A 19,438-nucleotide genomic window follows, 5' to 3' on the forward strand; every position below is an offset into this window, starting at 1 on the left:
TGAAATACTATGTTATTAAATATTTTACAACATTTTTGCTTACAGTTTTTTTTCCAATTTTCCTTCTCTGAAACCTAGGTGTGCCTTATGGTCCGAAAATATGGTGATTTATTTCTGTAAAGTGCTATTCAGATATAAGGTATCATGGGTACAAATGAACAATTTTATCCAAAAGATAGTCCCATTAGTAAACAAGTCAAAATTTACATCACAACCTGATTATTTAATTCTAGTAAAAAAAATGCACCCTCATAGGGCAGAGAATTTCTTGATATTGGTAGGCACAATGGACATGAAGATAATATTTGTTGTTTTTGTGACAAACAAGAACTAGCTATATCACAAGAATGGTATTGTCAAAACCTAGGACAAAATTTCTCTTTACTTCTCAAAGTAAAGTTTGGGGTCACCTGAAGCAGACCCTGATCAAGGATTTGAGTGCAGGTAGTTTATTTGGAAGGTGAAGAAAGTGGAGGAGGAATGAGTACAGCGAGGCACAAAAGAAAAGGCAGCCGATGAACCGAGCTTTTGGAGCCAGCCCCCACTCTGGGTGACTGGAAAGTAATTCTGCTGGAGAAACTCAGGGAGCCAGCGCAGAACGTTCACTTTCCAAGGGCCTGGGAGCAAGACGCCAATTCCCAAGAGTCTGCCTGCCTGCCGCACAAGTGAACGCAGCTGACTTCAGCAGCCTCAGGCCTCAAAGAAATGCCAGTGCTGGCCCTTTGGAGGTCAGGGAGGTGAGCCCTGAAGTGGTGAGAAGTGAAGGGAGAGAAGCTGGCAACTTGCTGTGTCGACTACAAAGATTTTTGTCTTCATTTGAAATATATCTTACACAGCAATGATCTACAATGTAAAAACGAATTTACTTTCTCCATTGTTTTCTTAGAATGGCAAATCAGGAAAAGTGATAAACATAGTCACAAAGTAGAATAGGAAATTTTTTTAGATCCTTAGCTTTCATACTTTTGGACATCTGAATTCCTTCCTAGAAATAACTGAAATCATGAGAATATCCAACTTCTTGTACTTCGCCATGTTTTATACTGTTGTTAATAGTGATACCAACAATGATATCAACAATGATATAACATCTTTATAGCCATCATTTCATTTAACTTTGAGAGAAGCCTTGAGAAGGCACATAGTTTTTTTGTTTCTCAAACTTCTAGAATATTCTAAACCACAGGACAGAAAGCTTGCATGCTTGACACTCAACTGAAATTATGGGCCCAAGGGAGCAAGCAGTGTCCCAGATTCAAGTGACTTCAAAGAGCAAAAGTTTTTCTGAAAGTGGGGTGGCTTTCCTGAGGATCTTTCCTCTTTTCTTGGACTAGTGGGAAGAGATGGATTATGGGAAACAGTGAAGCAGGAGACAAACCCCACTGGGATCTGGGTTTATCAGGAGCTGTCACAGCAGCAGCTAGATTTGGGGTTTAGGCGGTGACCCAGGAAGAGAAGTCCCATGAGGCACGTCAGACCCTGGCAGAGGCCTCCCCTGAACCAAGGACATTGCAAAAATATGACACTGACAATCTTATTCTCTTTTGACAGCACTACAGTTGAATGATAGATATGCTCAGTCCCTTATTTTTCAGAACACAGACTTCTCTCAGAAAGAGTATTTCCTGTAGGAAAAGTAATTACCCGCTGAGAGTTGCCTTTTGTACAGACATGCCAGCCTACATCGTTGGACATCCAGGTCCATTATGACTTTCCAGAAATGCATGCTGCCTAAGTATGAAATGATTAGTTGCTGATTAATTTGCAAAAGCTTTTTTGAGCTAGGAATGGTTTAATCAGTAAGTGTGTGTGCTCTGCTATCTGTGTGCATTCATGAAGACTGAAGTGCTGCAGAAAGTTCCAGTTCTTTACCCTCTGAAACTCCTACTTCTCATGTATTCTCATTTTGTCAAGGACTCTATGTAGAGTATAGTAGACCACACATTCAAAATTTATGGGGAATGAAATCTTTGGCAATGGAAAGGTACACTTTACATTCTGGGGTCACAGGAGTCTTTATGAGCAATGGAGAAGATAACATTTTCAGTAAACAGTATTCATCATCTCAGGACTCTCTCCTCTACTCTGGGAGAAGAATCACCTCCATCCCCAGCATGATTAGCAGGGATACTCTAATCTTATCTGTTTTCCACATTCAGGCATGCAGGCCTCATGCTGGAATTTTTACACAGAGGAATTAAGTTATATTGTTTGGCAAATTAAAAAAACTGGAACTATGACACATCTGTCACCTACTACCACCACTCTTACCACTATCACTGATGTTGAAACAAAAAAGAGTTCTTTTAGATTTCTCTGTGGGGGAGCAGGGTGCTGAGAGGCATGGAGGCTTCAGTGTTTACCCATTTAAACCACAAAAGACTCCAAATAGCCAAAGAAATCTTAAAAAAAAAGAACAAAGTGCAAGGTGTCATGCTCCCTGGCATCAAGCTATACTACAAAGCTAAAATAACCAAAACAGTATGTCACTGGCATTAAAAACAGATATATAGATCAATGCAATAGAATAGAAAGCCCAGAAATAAGTCCTCATGTATATGGCCTATTAATATATGACAAAGGAGACAAGGACATACAATGGGGTAAAGACAGTCTCTTCATAAGTAGTGCTGCAAAAAGAATGAAACTAGACCACTTTCTTACATCATATACAAAACTAAACTCAAAATGAATTAAAGACTTAAATGTTACACCTGAAACCATAAAACTCCTCAAAGAAAACATAGGCAGTAAACTCTTTGATATAGCTCTTAGTAATATCTTTTTTGAGATTTCTCCTTGACCAAGAGAAACAAAAGATAAAATAAACAAATGGGACTACCTCAAACTAAAAAGATTTTGCACAATGAAGAAAACTATCAACAAAATAAAAAGACAACCTACCAAATGGAGAAGATATTTGCTAATGATACATACAATAAGGAGTTAATATTCAAAGTTTATAAGGAACTCATACAACTTAACACCAAAACCCAAGTAATCTAATTACAAAAGTGGTCAGAGGACCTGAATAGACTCTTGTCCAAAGAGGACATAAAGATGGCCAATAGACATATGCAAAGATGCTCAATGTTACTAACCATCAGGGAAATGCAAATTAAAACCACAGTTGAAATCTCACTTTACACCTGTCAGAATGGCTATCATCAATGAATCAACAAATAACAAGTGCTGGTGAAAATAAGGAGAAAAGGGAAGCCTCGTGCACTATTGATGGGAGTACAGCCTGGTGCAGCCACTGTGGAAAACAGTATGGAGATTCCTCAAAACATTAAAAATATACCTGTGATATGGTTCAGCAACTCCACATCTGAGTATTTATCAAAAGAAAACAAAATACTAATTTGAAGTTACATTCACCCCTATGTTCATTGAGGCATTTCTAGTAATAGCCATTCCAAGATATGGAAACAATCTAAGTGTCTATCAATAGGAAATAGATAGAGAAGATGTAGTAAAAACACACACACAATGGAATAAAAGAGAAAGAAATCTTGTATTTGTGACAAAATGGATGGACCTAGAGGGTTATTATGCTAAGTGCATAAGGCAGAGGAAGACATTGTAATTTCACTTACATGTGCAACCTAAAAAAATGAACAAACAAAACACAAACATACTCATGGAGAACAAGCTGATGGTTGCCAAACAGGAGGGCGTGGGGAAGGTGGGAGTTTAAAATAAATAGATAAATAGATGATAGATAGATAGATGATAGATAGATAGATAGATAGATCACACTGCAGTATGGCGCGCGCATGTGCACACACACACACACACATACAAAAATAAACCCTGGAAATCTTACCTGAGCGAATCCTTATGAAAGCTTCAATCACAGAGAAAGCAAACTTACTGGGGGAGGAGGTTGAAGCTGCTAGCCAGGGGTATGACTGAGGTTCGGCGCCTGCTCTGAGAGCCCAGTACACCCTGCAGACCCTCAGAAGAGGGCCTGGCTCCTTTCTGAAAGCACATCCCAGGCCTGGCATTGGTTTGGAGCTTTCAAAGAGTGACATGTTTTGCAAACCTGGCTGGCTGTGGCTCAGCGCTGGTTCTTAAGACAAATGATAAAACTGCCTACTCTGTAGAGGCAGTTTTGGAAATTGCCCATCAGAGCCCATCAGCTGACCACGCACTTCCAGGTGGTGTGATTCTGGATGAGCTGAGCCTGGAGCAAGGTGCAGTGCCATGCCAGCCTGCTCCAACAGGTGCAGCCTGTCTTGAAGACTATAGGAAGCTCTTGGTGAGTTTACATGTAGTGGCATCAGTGGCTACAGCCAGTTTAAAAAGACATAAGTGTAAGTGAATATAACCTATTAGGAAACAATTTGGCAATGGCTAACTACAAATATAAAAACATTATGTGCTTTGGCCTCGTAGTGTTACTTCTAAGAACTTAGCCAAGAAAAATAAATAAGTTTACATTCTATGACATTCATTTTAGGAGGTTGGTTAAACACATTATGGTAAATTCATTTGATGGATTACTCTACACTCAAAGACCTAAGAAATAGGCACCATGTAGTTTTTTGAAACCACATAAAATATATATAGTATAATTGTGATTTTGTAAGAAAACACAAAGAATAATAGACATATAATTAAATATAAACAGATTTCTGAGTGATTAAATTTTGGGTGATTTTATGCTTCTTTACATATTCCAATTTTTCTATAATTTACATATACACCATTTGTATTCAATAAGAATGTTATTTAAAAATCCTTCCACTCATACCCTGGCTCTAAATCACCATTCCTAAGAAAGCTGGCCCTTCTGGAGCTAGCACAGTGCGGGGCAGGGGGCGGGGGGGCGCTGGAAGAGAGGAGTGAGGGTGGTTGGGAGAGGGGAGGTTGGGCTGGGGGTTTTGCAGGCTGCACTGTGTGGGGCATGGGAGCAGAAAGGAGCCCAGTCAAAGTTCTGGGTGGGGAAGTGAGGCCACTTCCTGTCTGGGAGAAGGGCATGTCAGCATGCCCTGCCCAGGACCACTGCTCTCTGCCATGGAGTTACTGTGAGTGTGGCAAAAACTCAACAACCCTGAGAACTGATGAGTGAGGTCAAGGGGTGCCCAGAGGGAGGTTGAAGCAGCCCAGGAAGGCACACAATTGCTTCCTGGTCACTTGGTGCCCCTGGAGAGACTGTTGCCCAGGGAGAGGGGCTGAAAGCTTTCTTACAACCCAGGTCCCACTCCTCTGGACCAAAATGAAATCAACCTTGGACATGTCATGACCTGGCCAGTCGGCCCCCAGAGAGCTCACAGCCCCTCCGTAGACTGTCACCCTGAGGTCGGCACAGAAGGTACCAGTGCTGATATTTGTACACGCTTGACAGTTTACAAATAATTCCCATGCTAGTTCCATAGAGGAGCTGTAAACATTCCATTCAGAGAACACACGTTTGCAATCTGAGAAGAGCCATGGTGAGGGCTTTCTCTTTCCCCAACTGTAATTCCATCTGTGACACTCTCTTCTGCCTTCTGGTGGCTGAGATTACAGTCAGCAGAGGCAGACAGACAGCTGTTTCTCAAGCTACTACAAAGTGATGGGAAAACCATGGTATTAGTGAAGAATTATTTGCCCCTTTATAGTGAATCTGGAAAGTGCTGATAAATAATCAGCACTAATGAATACTTTGTAGATTCAGTTAAGGCAACACCAGGAACCCAAAAGAGAGAATCACCTGTTTAGTGCAGACCTGCCAAAGACAGGTGAAATAGATGCTCTTCGTGCAGACTTAGTGTCTGAGTGGTAATCACCTGGTGAAATTTTCACCTGAAAATCAGTGTTTTCTGAAAAGACATGACTCAAGGTCATACATGACCCAGCATAGCTCTCTAAAGTCCACCAGCTAGCCTCTGCTGAACAGTCCCTGTGATGGGGACCTGCAACTTCCCCAGGGGAACATTTGTGTTCGCACAGACATGTATGTCAGAAAGCACGCCCACAAGACTGCAGTGTGAGGGCCATAAAAGAGCACTGAGTTGAAGGGAAGATGGCTCAGCCTCAGAAGTGGTGGGCACAGAGCTGTAAGAACACCCCCTGGGACTACGATGTTCAAATTTCAGAATTATGTGTTATTTCCTCCTGATGAGCAAACACTGTGTAGAAGATACAGACTATGAGTACTTACATAGTCTTCTTTATTAGGGAGAGTAATGCTGGGTAATAATATTAGCCTAGAACATGGTTCATTATTTTGTAGATAAAACTAGCAGCGATTCATCCTTCCCATTGACTACTGTTAGCTTGCCATACAAAGCTTTAATTATAGTATGTATATCCATCTCAGCTTCCCTACTAGATAGTTTTAGCTCTTAGGGAATTGGTCATCGCAAGCTAGAGTTGACTGATAGCAGATTGTATGTGGGAAGCCAAGTGGATTAAAGGTTTATTAGATTGGTTTATTTGCTATTGTATGAATATTACGTGTTTCCCAACTTGGACTGCATATTCCTTCAGGGCAGGAATTACTTCTTATACCTGACTATAGACCCAACACCAAGCACACACACTACCTACCAGTATATGCTCAATAGTTATTCGTAGAAAACTGTGTTGCAGGGGGCACACGTACATTGAACAGGTGGCGAAGAATTATCATGATTAACAAAGACCATCAAGTCACTGGCTTTATGTTAATAAAACATCATAAATTAAAGAGTACACTGCATTAATTTAACCTCATAAATTATAACCCCTTAACAGATATAAAATTTTTGTATTTTTAAAGTGCTTTAAAAGATATTTATTTTTAACCAGTGGAAAATAATGTTCTTTAAAAGACATTTCATTTTTAGTGAAAAATAATATTACCAAAAGCATATAACAATTTGTTCATTGTCAAGAAATGGGATTTTTATATAAAACACAGATGTTGCAGTGAATGCCAAAATGATGGTTATGGGTGGTCGAAGTTCAAAACTAGATTTGCTATTAAATCCACCCTCATGGTGTCTTAAGTCAAGAATGACCTTGAGCAGGGAGAGGGAGGTGTGTTGGGAATCAGTGCCTTTCAAGGTGAATTTCCTCACTGTGTAACTGGTTTGAGTCAGTGGTTGGGACAGCCATTCAGATTCACAGTCCCCTGAACTTCCACAGCTTCAGTGACAGGAATGGGGATGTGGTTGACTTGAATATTCTTTAGGCAGCCGAAAAATGATTTCCAGACAGGGAGCTTCAGGGTCTTCAAATTGGCTGAAAGAGCAAAAGGAGAGGCATTCATAATTCGTACTGTCAAATGAGTGCTCCCAATCTAAAAACTAGAGTTAAAGGGACCCAGAGTCTCAGCTGACCCAGTCATTTCCTCCATTTAAACAGGTACCCAACGCCCCACCCACTGCGATAAATCAGCACAAGGCAATTGTTCAAATTCTTCAAAGAAGGAGATTCCACAGCCCAAATCAGTAGATAATAACTCTGAATGCAAGTGCTTTTTATGGGTCATGGAAGACCCGTGAAATTAATGATTGAACTATTTGGAGGGACACAAAATGATGAAGATTGACAAGACTCTTTTCAGGCAAAATTCCAGTCTTGAACTTGTCTCATCTCAACCTGCCTGACTATCCCACTCTGGCCCCACGAATCTTAATAACTCACCAGGAAAACTTAATGCCTGGAGAGGAGAGGCCAGCTTCTCAGCCCCCTTCCTGATTCTTTGCTGATATCAGGCTTCTTGGTTAAGAGAGGCTTGTAAATTATAGACATGGGACAGGAGGAAGCAGCAGCAATGTGGCCTGGGCTACCATGAAATGTGCCCATTGCTGCAGCTGGGTGTCCCCATGTGCTGGAGCAAAGGGCCTCAGCATTCCCACTGTACAGTCAATGGTGGCATTCCCGATGACCCAAGGCTGGGGTAGCGTATTCTTTGGTTTAAACTGGAAATGTTAAGAACTGACAAGGGACAACATGGTATGGAAGTCATGACGAGAGTTACCTGGGACACCTCCTATGAATAGTGGCTCCTGAGTGCCAGCAGGTGGGAAGGGGAGCCGTCCAGCTGTGTAGCTATTGTCTGCATCCAGCTCCAGCTGCAGGATGTGTTGCTTTATGGTGACTGCAGGGGAAGCAAGCTGGTCAGGTGGTGCCTGAGGAGAGCCCTGCCCACTGTCCAATGCCTACACTAGTGTGCAACCACTAGCTTCTTTGAACTCATTCCTGTCAGACCGGTGGGGCACTGTTCTCAGGAATTCAGTCAACCAGACATACATTCAGTTCATTTCTCCACACCAGGTGGTGTTTAGGCGCTCCCACATTTATTACAGAATTTAATCCTTAAACTTTATGAGAGAGGTATTATCACTCCTATTTCCCACATGAGAGACTGACTCTCAGGCATTAAGGAGCTTGACAAGATGGCTTGGTCATAAGTTGTATGGTCTCCTGGTCTCCTGTCCAGGGTCTCCTGTCAGGCCCTGGTCTCCTGTCACCAGAAGCCATGCTTATGTCACGTGATCTCAGCTTCTTCCCAAGAGGACACTGACTTCAGGAAACTAACTCCAAAGACAGTTGCTTTTGTGCCTCTAAGTAATTCTGCCCATGTTAATAGTCTTCACTGACAGCAAAGTTGTTAGCTTTCAAATTAGGCAAGAAAGGGCTAGTTTTTTACAAAGATATTTTAGCCAGTATAGGTTAATATATCTCCAAACTTGTGCCCACAAATTCTTCATAACACAGCAGAGAGCAGGCCCAGAGAAAGGCTGCACCTGCGCTCTGTCCAGTGGTTTGTCTCAATCATTTGCATTCATACTAAACGGGTATTTAAAAAAACCCAACACTGAACTTCAACAATAGTAAGAGCAAATATTTACTGAGCACTTACTACATATTGGACATTGCTAAACACTTTACGTACACTATTCCACTTAGTTTCCACAACCCTGGGAAGTATATACTCTTTTTATCTCCATTGTACAGATGAGGAAACAGACTATGAAAAGCAATTAAGTAGTAGCTTGCTCAAGGTCCCACAGGAAAGGCCTGGGATTGAGATTTGACCACTGTTCTTTTTGACTTCAGACTCACAATCTAAGTCACAGCGTAATACTAACAAACACAGCTTATCAGTTTCGTGGGCTCAAAAAACAAAAATGTCAGTATGTTGTGGAGAACTGGAGGCAGCACCCAGGAATTACATAAACATGGTGGGGGTGAGAAGGGACATGTCCTCGCCATGTTGTGGACCCTGAGAAGAAAGAGTCATTTGATGTGCAGCCTAAGAAGGAATTTATTTGCTGACATGGACTCCTCATGGTCAACCAAGGGCCCAAAGTTTATGACTAATAAGGGCCTAGAGGCCATCTGCTGACAGGGCTCCTTGCATACCCCGCATACTGAGAAGAACCTCAGACTGAACCCTCAGCTTCCTGTGCAAGCAGAGGGGTCCAGCTTCTTGACTTCTCTGGGCCATACATTAAATACATTGTGACACATAATCACAAAAAAAATCATAATGTTTTAAGTAAGTTTACGATTTTGTGTTGGGCCACATTCATAGACATCCTAGGCCGCAGGTTGGACACCCCATATGTCCTGATTGTTTGCGTCGTTTGAGTCAACCATGGCAGGTTTCATCTATTGACCAATGGACTAAGATCTGCCTTACCCAATCAGATCTATACAAATTGTATCCTCATTTGTGTCTGTATTTGACCAATCAGAACCTCAAAGTTTAGAGACATCATTTGCATAAAATTGGGAACTTTCATTATAAAAGATTGCTTCCCCTCTGTCTCAGGGGAACACAATTTAGGTTGCTACCTGAATTTATGTCTCCAGGGCTGCAGCTCCTTTTGCTCAATAAAAGCTTTTTTATTCTTTATTATACTCTAAAATTAATTTTGGTTTATAGTTTTAATCTGGTGGGCTGACCTTGGTCAGACACTAATGGATTCATGAACGCAGGCTGCATTTGGGACATTCAAGTCATATGAACAGGGAGATTGTTTCAGTGAAGAGGCTACCAGACGTCATACCTGCCACTGAGTGCCATTGTCCATCACACAGAGACTGCTTTGGTGTGACCGATGTCAAGATGCCACCTGCCTCACTGTCCATAGATGCCATGACCTGCAACACACATTGCATTTTCCAATTTCCTATAGAAAGACAGGTGGAGCCAACTGCCTCTGGCCTCTTCCCTCCCCAACCCTTCCACCCTGACAGCCCAAGAGCACTTTAGGTACAAGTCCCCCCGCCTACACCGAGTGATCACATGGGGTCCAGGACTTTGCAGGAATCCTTCTGCTGCATCCTTCAAAGCAAGCAAGCTGCACACTTAGAGTTCTGCCTGAAGTTGGTGCTAAAGGCAATAAGCTCTTCCTTCTGCATCAGAACTCCTCCCATGTCTGGTCCTACTTGGAGGTTACTGATTAGCATGGAAGATCTCCTTAGTCATTAGATGTGACAGTGGCTTGGTTTAGAAGGACATGTAAAATTTGGAAGGCAAAAGTGCTGGCTGAGGCTTACATACTGCTGCTAGGGCCAGCCCATTAAAATAAGGCCATCAACGCATGACTTATAGAAGGGTTGGGATTCACGGAATCCTACAAACTAACTGGATTGGCACAAGTCATGTGTCAGGGGTCAGGCACTCAGCGTGTTACTGTGTAAAATCTTGCATTCTCATTCTCTGGGCCAGGATTCCCCAAGCGCCGAATGAAGGTGAATGAAATGAGAGGACTAAGTGTTGACAAGTAATTTATATTTAATGTGCATGTAGCTAGACAGTGCAGCCTATTCTCAGGGAACTTTCTAGCTAAACAATGTGACTTCTGTTATGGAGGTCATCAGGCCTTGATTTCGACTTCTGTGATTATTTCCCCTCCAGAAGCTCTCACTGGAGACTGTCCCCAACCCCCCCCCCCTCCCCCAAAAGCCAGCCTTCTCCCAACCCCTGGCAAGCAGATAGCTGCTCGCATCTCTGGCTGCTCAGAGGCCTGCTCAGACTTAAATGCTGAAACTTTTTTTTAATAAAGTGTTCTTCTAGGAGTTTGGATGATTTTATTTTCTTCTGGGTGTTTTCCCCTCCCATTTAATAAAGTGTGGAAGGATGCAGGTGGAAGAAAATTGCACATTATCGATCTTTGCCTTGAGGCCTTAATTAAGAGAGGCTTCCTAGAAAAATTTGGTTTTAAAGAGATTTTTGTGAAGAGAAAAGCAATATAAGTGGGTCATGAAAATAAGATATTGAGGGAGCCTGTGAGCAATGGGACGGATGGAGCTGTAGAAATAGACCCCGGATAAGGAATCCATGAACCGCAAAGGAAGCCAGTGGAGACCTGGTGGCCAGTGTGGCTGCAGGACCAGGGGGCCCGGTAAGCTGTGCAGAGAGGACGGAGGGAATCTGAAACAGATTCAGTGGACAGGGCATGGGCACAGGTGTGACATGGTGTAAACATCGGGTGAGAAAAGGTGTGCCATGAATTCTGGCACTGCCCTTAGGAATAAAAGTAGAGATGAGACAAGGGGGAGGGGTGGAAGAGAAAAATGACCACTTATGGAGTAAATGGCAGCTTCTATTCTCCTGATAGATGCCCTAAGATACAAGCATTATTATCTACACTCTAAAGATAAAGAAATTGAGTCTCAAAGAGGTAAAGTAGCTTCCCTAAGGTCATACTGCTAAGTGGTGCAGCTGGAATTCAGCCCAGCTTGTTTGAGTTTTCCTACTTTTAAAGATGAAGAACAGAAATTATGATATGGTTACATTAGTTGCTAAAGGGAAGGGGTGAGTCAGCCCTAAAGTCAGGTCTCTTAAATACAAGCTTGGATTCACTGTCATTACTTCCCCTAGTATGGTCTCCAGAAGCAGAACCTGCTTCTAATGTAAATTTGCACGCTCTTCCACATCATCATGCTGCTACGCACCTTCCCTGCTTCCATGTAAACACACAGGTGCCTCCCGGGTTGACTGCCGACATGTATTAGCATTCCGGTAAGACTTCTTGGACGAATGCTGAAAAGGAGCTTAAATTCTGGCCCCAACAACACAGAGTTAGCTTCAAAAGAAAAAAAAATGAACAGTTAAAACATCATAAGTCAAGAAAAAGGATGGAGTTCTTCAGACTCAAAGATATAAACTCTTCCAAACTGCTTCTTACCTAGTTTGATGTGACCCTCTTCTTGGGAGAAATAAATGCCTTTCTCCAAAGAGTCAGTCAAGCAGGGAGACACCCCAAAGCTTTCAGAGGGGGTGTCTAGTGGTTTTGAATCCAACTGAAAGTTCCTTAGGCATCCCACAAAGTTCTTTTGGGGAAGACTCTGCAACAATGCAGAAGAGAGAACAAACTTCATTACCTGCAACTTTCAGATGCCAAGGTTAAGGGCGGGGGCAGTTGTCTGCTAAAGGCAGAAGGTTGGGGATTCATTCCTTCTGTTTCAAAGGGTCATGTGAGCTTGCCTTCCACTTGGCTCCCTGCGCACAGTACCAGGAACAACCTGGATACCAGACATCTTGGTGGGCTGTCAGAGTTTGAAGGTGCTATGTGTGCAGAGAGCAGGCTGGTGGAGGTTGCCTGCGAGTGCTGGAACAAGGACAGGTGGGTGCCCTGACTCTGGGCCACGCAGATGGAGCCGCAACAGGGGAAGTTCCACATCACACGTCACATATCTCACCCTCTCTTTGCAGGTACAAACCACTTCTTAGGGTTTCATGAGCTCATGTGGTTGCTTAATGCAGGGCAGCTGACTGAAGAAAGAGGCCAAAATATTCCCCAAACGGTAAAGTATAAAAAGGTTCCCTACACCACTGGGCTCCTTGAATGCACTGGAATTACTATGAGACACCGTGTGCAGCGTTGGTGGGTTTGCGTGAAGCCCAGCCTGCCCGACACGCAGGTGGGCCTGAAACAGCAACCCTCCCCCGGGTCCTAGGGATGCACTTCTGAGTCCTGGGCTCCCTGAAATCATGCACCAGATATCCTCTACACATGCATTTTCCTAGGGAGTGAGACTGTAGCTTTCATAAAATTCTCAGAAAAGGTGAAGAATCACTGAATTAAATCCCTAAACTCCCTTCTAGAATCAATCCCTTTAGGACCCTGGAAGCCTACGTGACAGATGCAAGGCGTGATCATTTTAAGAGAATAAGGGGATATTAGAGCGGCATGTGGTGTCAGTGTCGACGATAAAGTAATGATTGGGCTTCCTGTGAAATTTTTAGTCTCTTCAGATTTTCCATCGTGTACAATACTAATGAGCCTGTAGCTCAGACCCAGCTCCGACTCTCCAAAACAGGCCATCGCCTGACACTGAGACTCACAGGGGTGTCCAACCTTTCGGTGTCTCTGCGCCACACTGGAAGAAGAGGAGTTGTCTTGGGCCACACGTTAAATACATCATGACACATAATCACAAAAACCCTCAACATTTTAAGTAAATTTAGGATTTTGTGTCACGCCACAGGCCAGACACCCCCACAGGTCTAGAGGCTGGGGCTGCAGGCTTCAGTGTCCAGCGGCACGCCAGTTTGGCGGCATGGTGGTTGGATTGCATGTGGCCTGCCCTTCAGCAGGATTTGGAGGACGGTGACCCAGTGATAATCTTTCAGGGTGAGGGAAGGCTGCAAAAAGGACCTTGGCTTGTAAGAATGCTATAAATGGGGTTCTACAGACTGTCCAAGATATCAGGGTGCTGGGTGTGAGGTATCCAGGTCAAAAGAATACCCGGATTGTGCCCCCCATCAGCTGCCCCGCCCTGTGGTCTCTGAGAGGGAAATAGGTACAGAGGCTTCAGGAAAGCAAACAGCAACACTGAGTATCCCCCTTAGCAATTAATATGTTGTACATATATATATATATATATGTGTTATATAATCTATTGTGTTATATATTATTTATGATATAAATATTATTATATATAATAAAGAAAACCAATACTTTATGACTTGCTGGGGCTTTGACCCGAACCCCAGTGCAAAACTCAAGGGGGCCAGGCTGAGCCCTGTGGGGACATCCTGGCCTAGGCAAGGTCAGCCTGAATGCACAGAATCCACGCTGGCGGAAACGACCTGCTTTAATTATGCCCATTCCCAGGCTCAAATTTGGGTCTTGGCCCTTCCTCCACCACTGCAAGCAAACATCGCACCGGAATGGGCCACCACCCATGGAGAAAGAGGCAAGAGGGGCTGAGCACATGGCCGTGCATTTAGGTAGAGGGCAGTTCCTAGGCCTGAGCTGCTGACAGAACCATCTTAGTCAACTTTGTCAGGGAAAAAAGCAAATCTGAGAGAACTGAGAGTGGGTACAGCTTCCCCAAGCAAACTAGGTGCAATCTGTGCTCTGGCAGCGTGGGGAGGGCACTGCAGAGCTCAACCTTAGATCCGTGGATCCATCAGTGCCATTGAACTTGAAAGATCCAGGGACATACCCCTCCTTCTTGGGAAATGAATGGGCTTGTGACTTTCCCTTAGCCCAAAGTTCCCCCCCAGTTTTGTTCTTGATATAATTTTATTTTAGACACCAAATAACATTAAAACACATATTCAGGGCAAGGAACAAATTTCTGTTTTGTGCAAATATGTTTTAAATGACTCCCGATCACTTGTCAGGCTGCTTTTTCTCCACATGAAGGGAGTGCAGGCAACACTGTCTAGCCAGACTTTTTAAATACTTTGATTTTCACATGTTTATTTTGGTGGTTACCTACTATTTATGGTTAAGAATAGTGGGTTTCCATTTAGGAGAGAGAAAAGGAGATCCTTTAGAAACAAATTCAAATTAAACAGTGGGTTCATTGAGAGCAAACTATTAAATGAATGTCTCACTGGGTATGGCAAAGATGGTGAAGGTGGCGTAACCTGCTAAAGTCTGAAAAATCCCCATCTACAATGTAAAACCTACGTTTCTGCATTCCCTAGAGGAGAATCTAAGAGAGCCACATCTCTAAAGCCACAGAGAAGCCCGGGGCTCACTCCTTCAGGGCCTGCCCGTGTCTTAAGCTGCACCTTTAAAATGAAAGTCTGGGAATGGGGAGGGTGTTATGGACATTAATTAGGTTATTTTAAAAATCATTTAGAGTATTTTGATAGTCCTGAATACCTTGTATAATTATAATGATTATGTTATAAACTGAATTATTTATCCATGGCTCTGAAGCATAACCACTCACCTTCGGTTTCCCTGAAGGAGATGATCCCAGGTAAATTGGTGTGCTGAGGCTGAAGGTGGAATTTCCAGGCCAACTCGCCTCCCAGGCCCTCAGACCATCTACAACCAAGCGCCACTTCTCTCCATCTTGCCCGAAGGCCACCTTAAGAGTAAGGACAATAAGTTAATCACATTTTTGCCTTTGACAATTGCTGCTGTCACAGGAAATTTTTAAAAAGTGTTTTTATGTTCCTTCAAGTAGCTTTTAAAAATCAGAGCTTTTTCTCTCTAGGGTTGTCATCATCATCGTCATTGTCATCATCATCATTTTGTAGTGTTATATTAGATATTAAACAAGTAAGCCAAACATGTGAGCAGGACAAGAAAAAGACCCAAGGTTGCTCAAAAGTGAACTAATAAAGATATAGTTAATCTGAAAACTTATAAAAAAACATAAACAATTGAGGAACTAACAGAACATAAATATACATACACCCATGTAACCAAGGGGAGTAGTAGCTTATGCAGACCTAGGAGCGGGGCGGGGAGTCACATGCTCCCTTGAGCGGGGCTCCTAGAGGAAGGGGCCAGTGGCTACTTCTCTGTCAACAAGACGAGCAAGTGTTGTAAACTCTCTGCTAAAAGTCAAGATATCTGGGCTCCATGGTGGACCTGGTGGCTATGAGACTGTTCATTAATGGCTCCCCAGTTTATACACTCAGCTGCCACCTCTGGCCCCTACCCTCTCCCCACATGTCTGACAGGCAGCTCGGCTTGAGGATGCTCACGTCGGAAGTCTGGCTTTGACCCAGCTCTACACTGCTCCTTCCCCGGCCACATCCACGTCCTCCCCATCTTTTTCATCTCAGCAAAAGTTTCACCATTGACCCGATTGCTGGTTCTAATTAATTTCAGGACTCAATATTGCCTCTTCTTTCTCTCACACTCTACATACAATCTACATGGATGGTCCACTTCTCTCTATCTCCACCACAGTCTCTCAAAGCAAAGGCGCTAGCATCCATCTGATCTACCTACCTCTACTTTTACCCTCTTTTAGTCTCTTCAGCTAAGGAGAGTTTTGAAAATATAAATCTGTTCATGCAATGGCCCATTTTTTTTTTTTTGGTTTTAGACTCTTCAAAAGCTTCAGAGACACTCAGAATAAAACTTAAAATCCTCACCCTGGTCTTCAAAGCTTACATTATGTGGGCCCTGCCTTGCTTTTGAATCCCATTTCTTATCCTTTCTTCTCTGTTTGCTTAGCTAACTCCTACCTCAGGGTCTTTGCACCTGCTGTTCCCTCTGCCTGAAACACCCTCCCTATAACTTCACGTGGCTGTCACATCCCAGAGGAGGCCTTTTTTCACTACCCTATGTAAAACAGTCTCTCTACTCAGTTACTTCCTTAGTTTGCTTTACTATTTTCTCAACGCACTTACCAGTGCCTGACATTATAGCTGGTGGAGGTGTTGTTTATATGCTCCAGGATGGCAACTCATTAAATACTTGTTAACTGAGTACAACCTGTCAAATGACTTAAGTTTTCTGAGTTTTAGTTCCCTTATCAGAAAAAAAATGCAGGTCCCTTCTTGCCTTAAACTGTACTTCTTTAAATCTGGGATGTCTGAAGGTAACAGCTAAGATGCTAGAGATGTGGCTTGTTTTTTTTTTAATCCTTGTCCAAGGATACATTTATTTATTTAAGAATTCGAGAGAGGGGGGTGGAGAGAGAGAGATATATCAGCTGTCTCTCATTCAAAACCTGACCGGGGATCACACCTACAACCTAGGTATGTGCCTTGACCAGGAATCAAACCCACAGCCTTTTGGTGCACGGGACGATGCTTCAATTAACCTAGCCACCCAACCAGCACAAGATGTGGGTCTTTCTACTTGTGCTATGGGGAAAGCTCACAGAGGGGACTGGAGACCTGGAAATTGCTCTGAAAGAGAGAAATGGTCCAGGAGACTGGGGTGGGAGCAGGCAAGGTGAGTGAGACACCCCAGAGAGACACGGAGGGGACTGAAGGAGCAGTGAGGAAAGCCATCTTGGTGTTGAAGATGGCTTCCAGGCACAGCGTGCACAGCGGTCTCCAGCACTGAGGTTCCAGCACCGCCCCTGCGCTCACCGTGTGCCACTTCCCGTCGTTGCACTTCCTTTTGCTTTTGAGCCTCAGTTTTTTCTCTTCTACTCCCAAAGCAAGGACCAGCCGTCCCTTTGAGAGATAAAGAGCCAGAAAGGAGTTCTTGGTGCCCGTGTAAAACACAAGCCCTCTGGAGGATGTCGTCTTCATGTCCACAGCAAACTGTGGCCTGCAGGGGAAAGACAGCAACAGGCAAGGAAGGAAAATAGAGGTTTTTAGTGTTTTAAAATCTTCAAAGCTGGGAGAGAGGGTGAGGGGCAAACTCCCCAACTCCCAGTATTTAAATAAACAGGCATGTGCTGATTAAATGACCTATTGAGGAACTTTTTAAAAATCCTCACCTGAGGATATGTTTATTGATTTTAGAGAGAGAAGGAGAGAGAAAGGAAGGGAGAGAGAAACATTGATGTGAGAGAGACACACTGATCGGCTGCCTCCCATACATGCATGCCTCAACTGGGGATGAAACCCGAAACCTATGTGTACGTGCCCCAACTGCCAATTGAACCCACAGCCTTTTGGTGTAGGGGATGACACCCCAGCTGAGCAACCTGGCCAGGGCTCTGGGAACTCTAAAAAGTCATTATAGTCAGCTGTTAAAAGCTGACTGTGTTGTATAAGTTCCTCGCTGAGTCAGGCAATAATGTGGAAGTTCCACACCAAGCTTAGCTAACAGGGTAAGTCCCAGCACATGGCAAGGAGGAAGATGCCTGACTTTAAAAAAAAAGAACAACATTAAAAAAATTACAGTAGCACTGGACAGGTGGCTCAGTTGGTTGGAGTGTTGTCCTTTACACCAAAAGGTTGTGAGTTCAATTTCTGATCGGGGTACTTCCTAGGTTGTGGGTTTGATCCCTGTTCAAGACATGTATGGGAGGCAACCAATTGATGTTTCTTTCTCTCTTTCTCTCCCCTTTTCTCTCTCTCTATAAACAGATTCTCAGGTGAGGTTTAAAAAAAGTATGCTAAAATACACATAACATAAAACTTACCATCTTAACCATTTTAAAGTGTTCAGTTCAGAGTATTAAGTACACTCACACCATTGTACAGCGCATTTCCAGAACTCCTTGCATTTTGCAAAACCGAAACGCTGTACCCATTAAACAACTCTGTTCTTCCTCATCCCCTGGCCCTTGGCAACCACCATTCCATATCCTGTCCCTGAACTTCACCGCTCCCAGCACCCGCTGCGAGTGAAACCATGCAGTGGCTTTGTGAGCAGCTTATCTCACTAAGCAGCTCCCCCTCACGTACTCTTTACACCCTGTGAACAGGCGTTCCATTTTGTACCCATACAAGGAGAAGGTGTAAGGAGGAGTTGGGGGATAATTTGAATAACGAGGATTTGATTTAAGCATCGGGTAAGCATTTTCTTTCTGTAAGACACATTTAACACTGAGGCACAGGGGTGGAGTTCTACCTTCACCCACCCACCTTTGTTTCTCGGACCTTAATACTCCACCTCTGATAAAACAGGAATTAAGCAAGCATCATACAGTAAAAGCAGAGAAGCAAAGTTAATATTCATTTGCATGGTGGTTACATATCATATATACACCTGGCTAAACAGGCTTTACTTCCAATGAAAGCTCACATTCATTTGTCTATCCATCCACTTATTTATTCATTCATTTAACAAACATTTAACGAGTGTGTAGTATGTATAAGGCACTGTGGTGGAGACAGAGAATGCAGTAATGGATGTCTCACTCCTTGAGCAGTTTATGGCACACAGGTGCACTGCAACAGGTGCCCAAGGCACAGCAGGAAGGCGTGGCGGGAGATACAGGTGTTAACAGGCTGCCAGCACCCATTCCTCGTGGTCCATGTCTAAGTGCACACCCGACAGAGGGCAGGAACCAGGTCCACCCTGCTTAAAGCTTCATCCCCAGTGCCTAGCACTCAGTAGGCACTTAAGAATTAGTTACTAAATTGAATTAAATGGTATATGGAAAATTTGGAGGCAGAACAAGGAAGCAAAAGAAAGAAAATCACATTAACTTCTCTTTGCTTTTTAATTCTGTGAGGCTGAGCAAACAATGAGATGCACTTTAATTCTTCAATTAGCAAGTCTCCTTAAGGGTAATGTTCTTCATGGTTTTTTAAAATCTATATTTGTTAAATTAAACCAACCAGATGGTGACACACCTCAATATTTCTTGTGGTGTACCTGCATTAGCA

General features: G+C 43.3%; 1 protein-coding gene across 2 annotated transcripts in view; it reads right to left on the reverse strand.

Annotated features, from left to right (window-relative positions):
- Nucleotides 1-4,844: 4,844 nt before the first annotated feature.
- LAMA3 (laminin subunit alpha 3) overlaps nt 4,845-19,438 on the reverse strand; it is a 249,647-nt gene continuing 235,053 nt past the window's right edge. The window contains exons 69-75 of one of the 2 annotated variants that reach the window (XM_028523555.2): nt 17,240-17,423; nt 15,130-15,270; nt 12,123-12,282; nt 11,890-12,020; nt 9,996-10,089; nt 7,958-8,077; nt 4,845-7,215 (exon numbers count right to left, since the gene is read on the reverse strand). In XM_028523555.2, the coding sequence (XP_028379356.1) occupies nt 7,070-7,215; nt 7,958-8,077; nt 9,996-10,089; nt 11,890-12,020; nt 12,123-12,282; nt 15,130-15,270; nt 17,240-17,423 (976 nt within the window). In that variant the 3' untranslated portion in view covers nt 4,845-7,069. The remainder of the gene's footprint in view (nt 7,216-7,957; nt 8,078-9,995; nt 10,090-11,889; nt 12,021-12,122; nt 12,283-15,129; nt 15,271-17,239; nt 17,424-19,438) is intronic. The other variant, XM_036009208.1, reaches the window with a different exon arrangement.

The sequence above is a fragment of the Phyllostomus discolor genome, chromosome 9 (assembly GCF_004126475.2).
Source record: "Phyllostomus discolor isolate MPI-MPIP mPhyDis1 chromosome 9, mPhyDis1.pri.v3, whole genome shotgun sequence".
Classification (NCBI taxonomy): Eukaryota; Metazoa; Chordata; class Mammalia; order Chiroptera; family Phyllostomidae; genus Phyllostomus; species Phyllostomus discolor.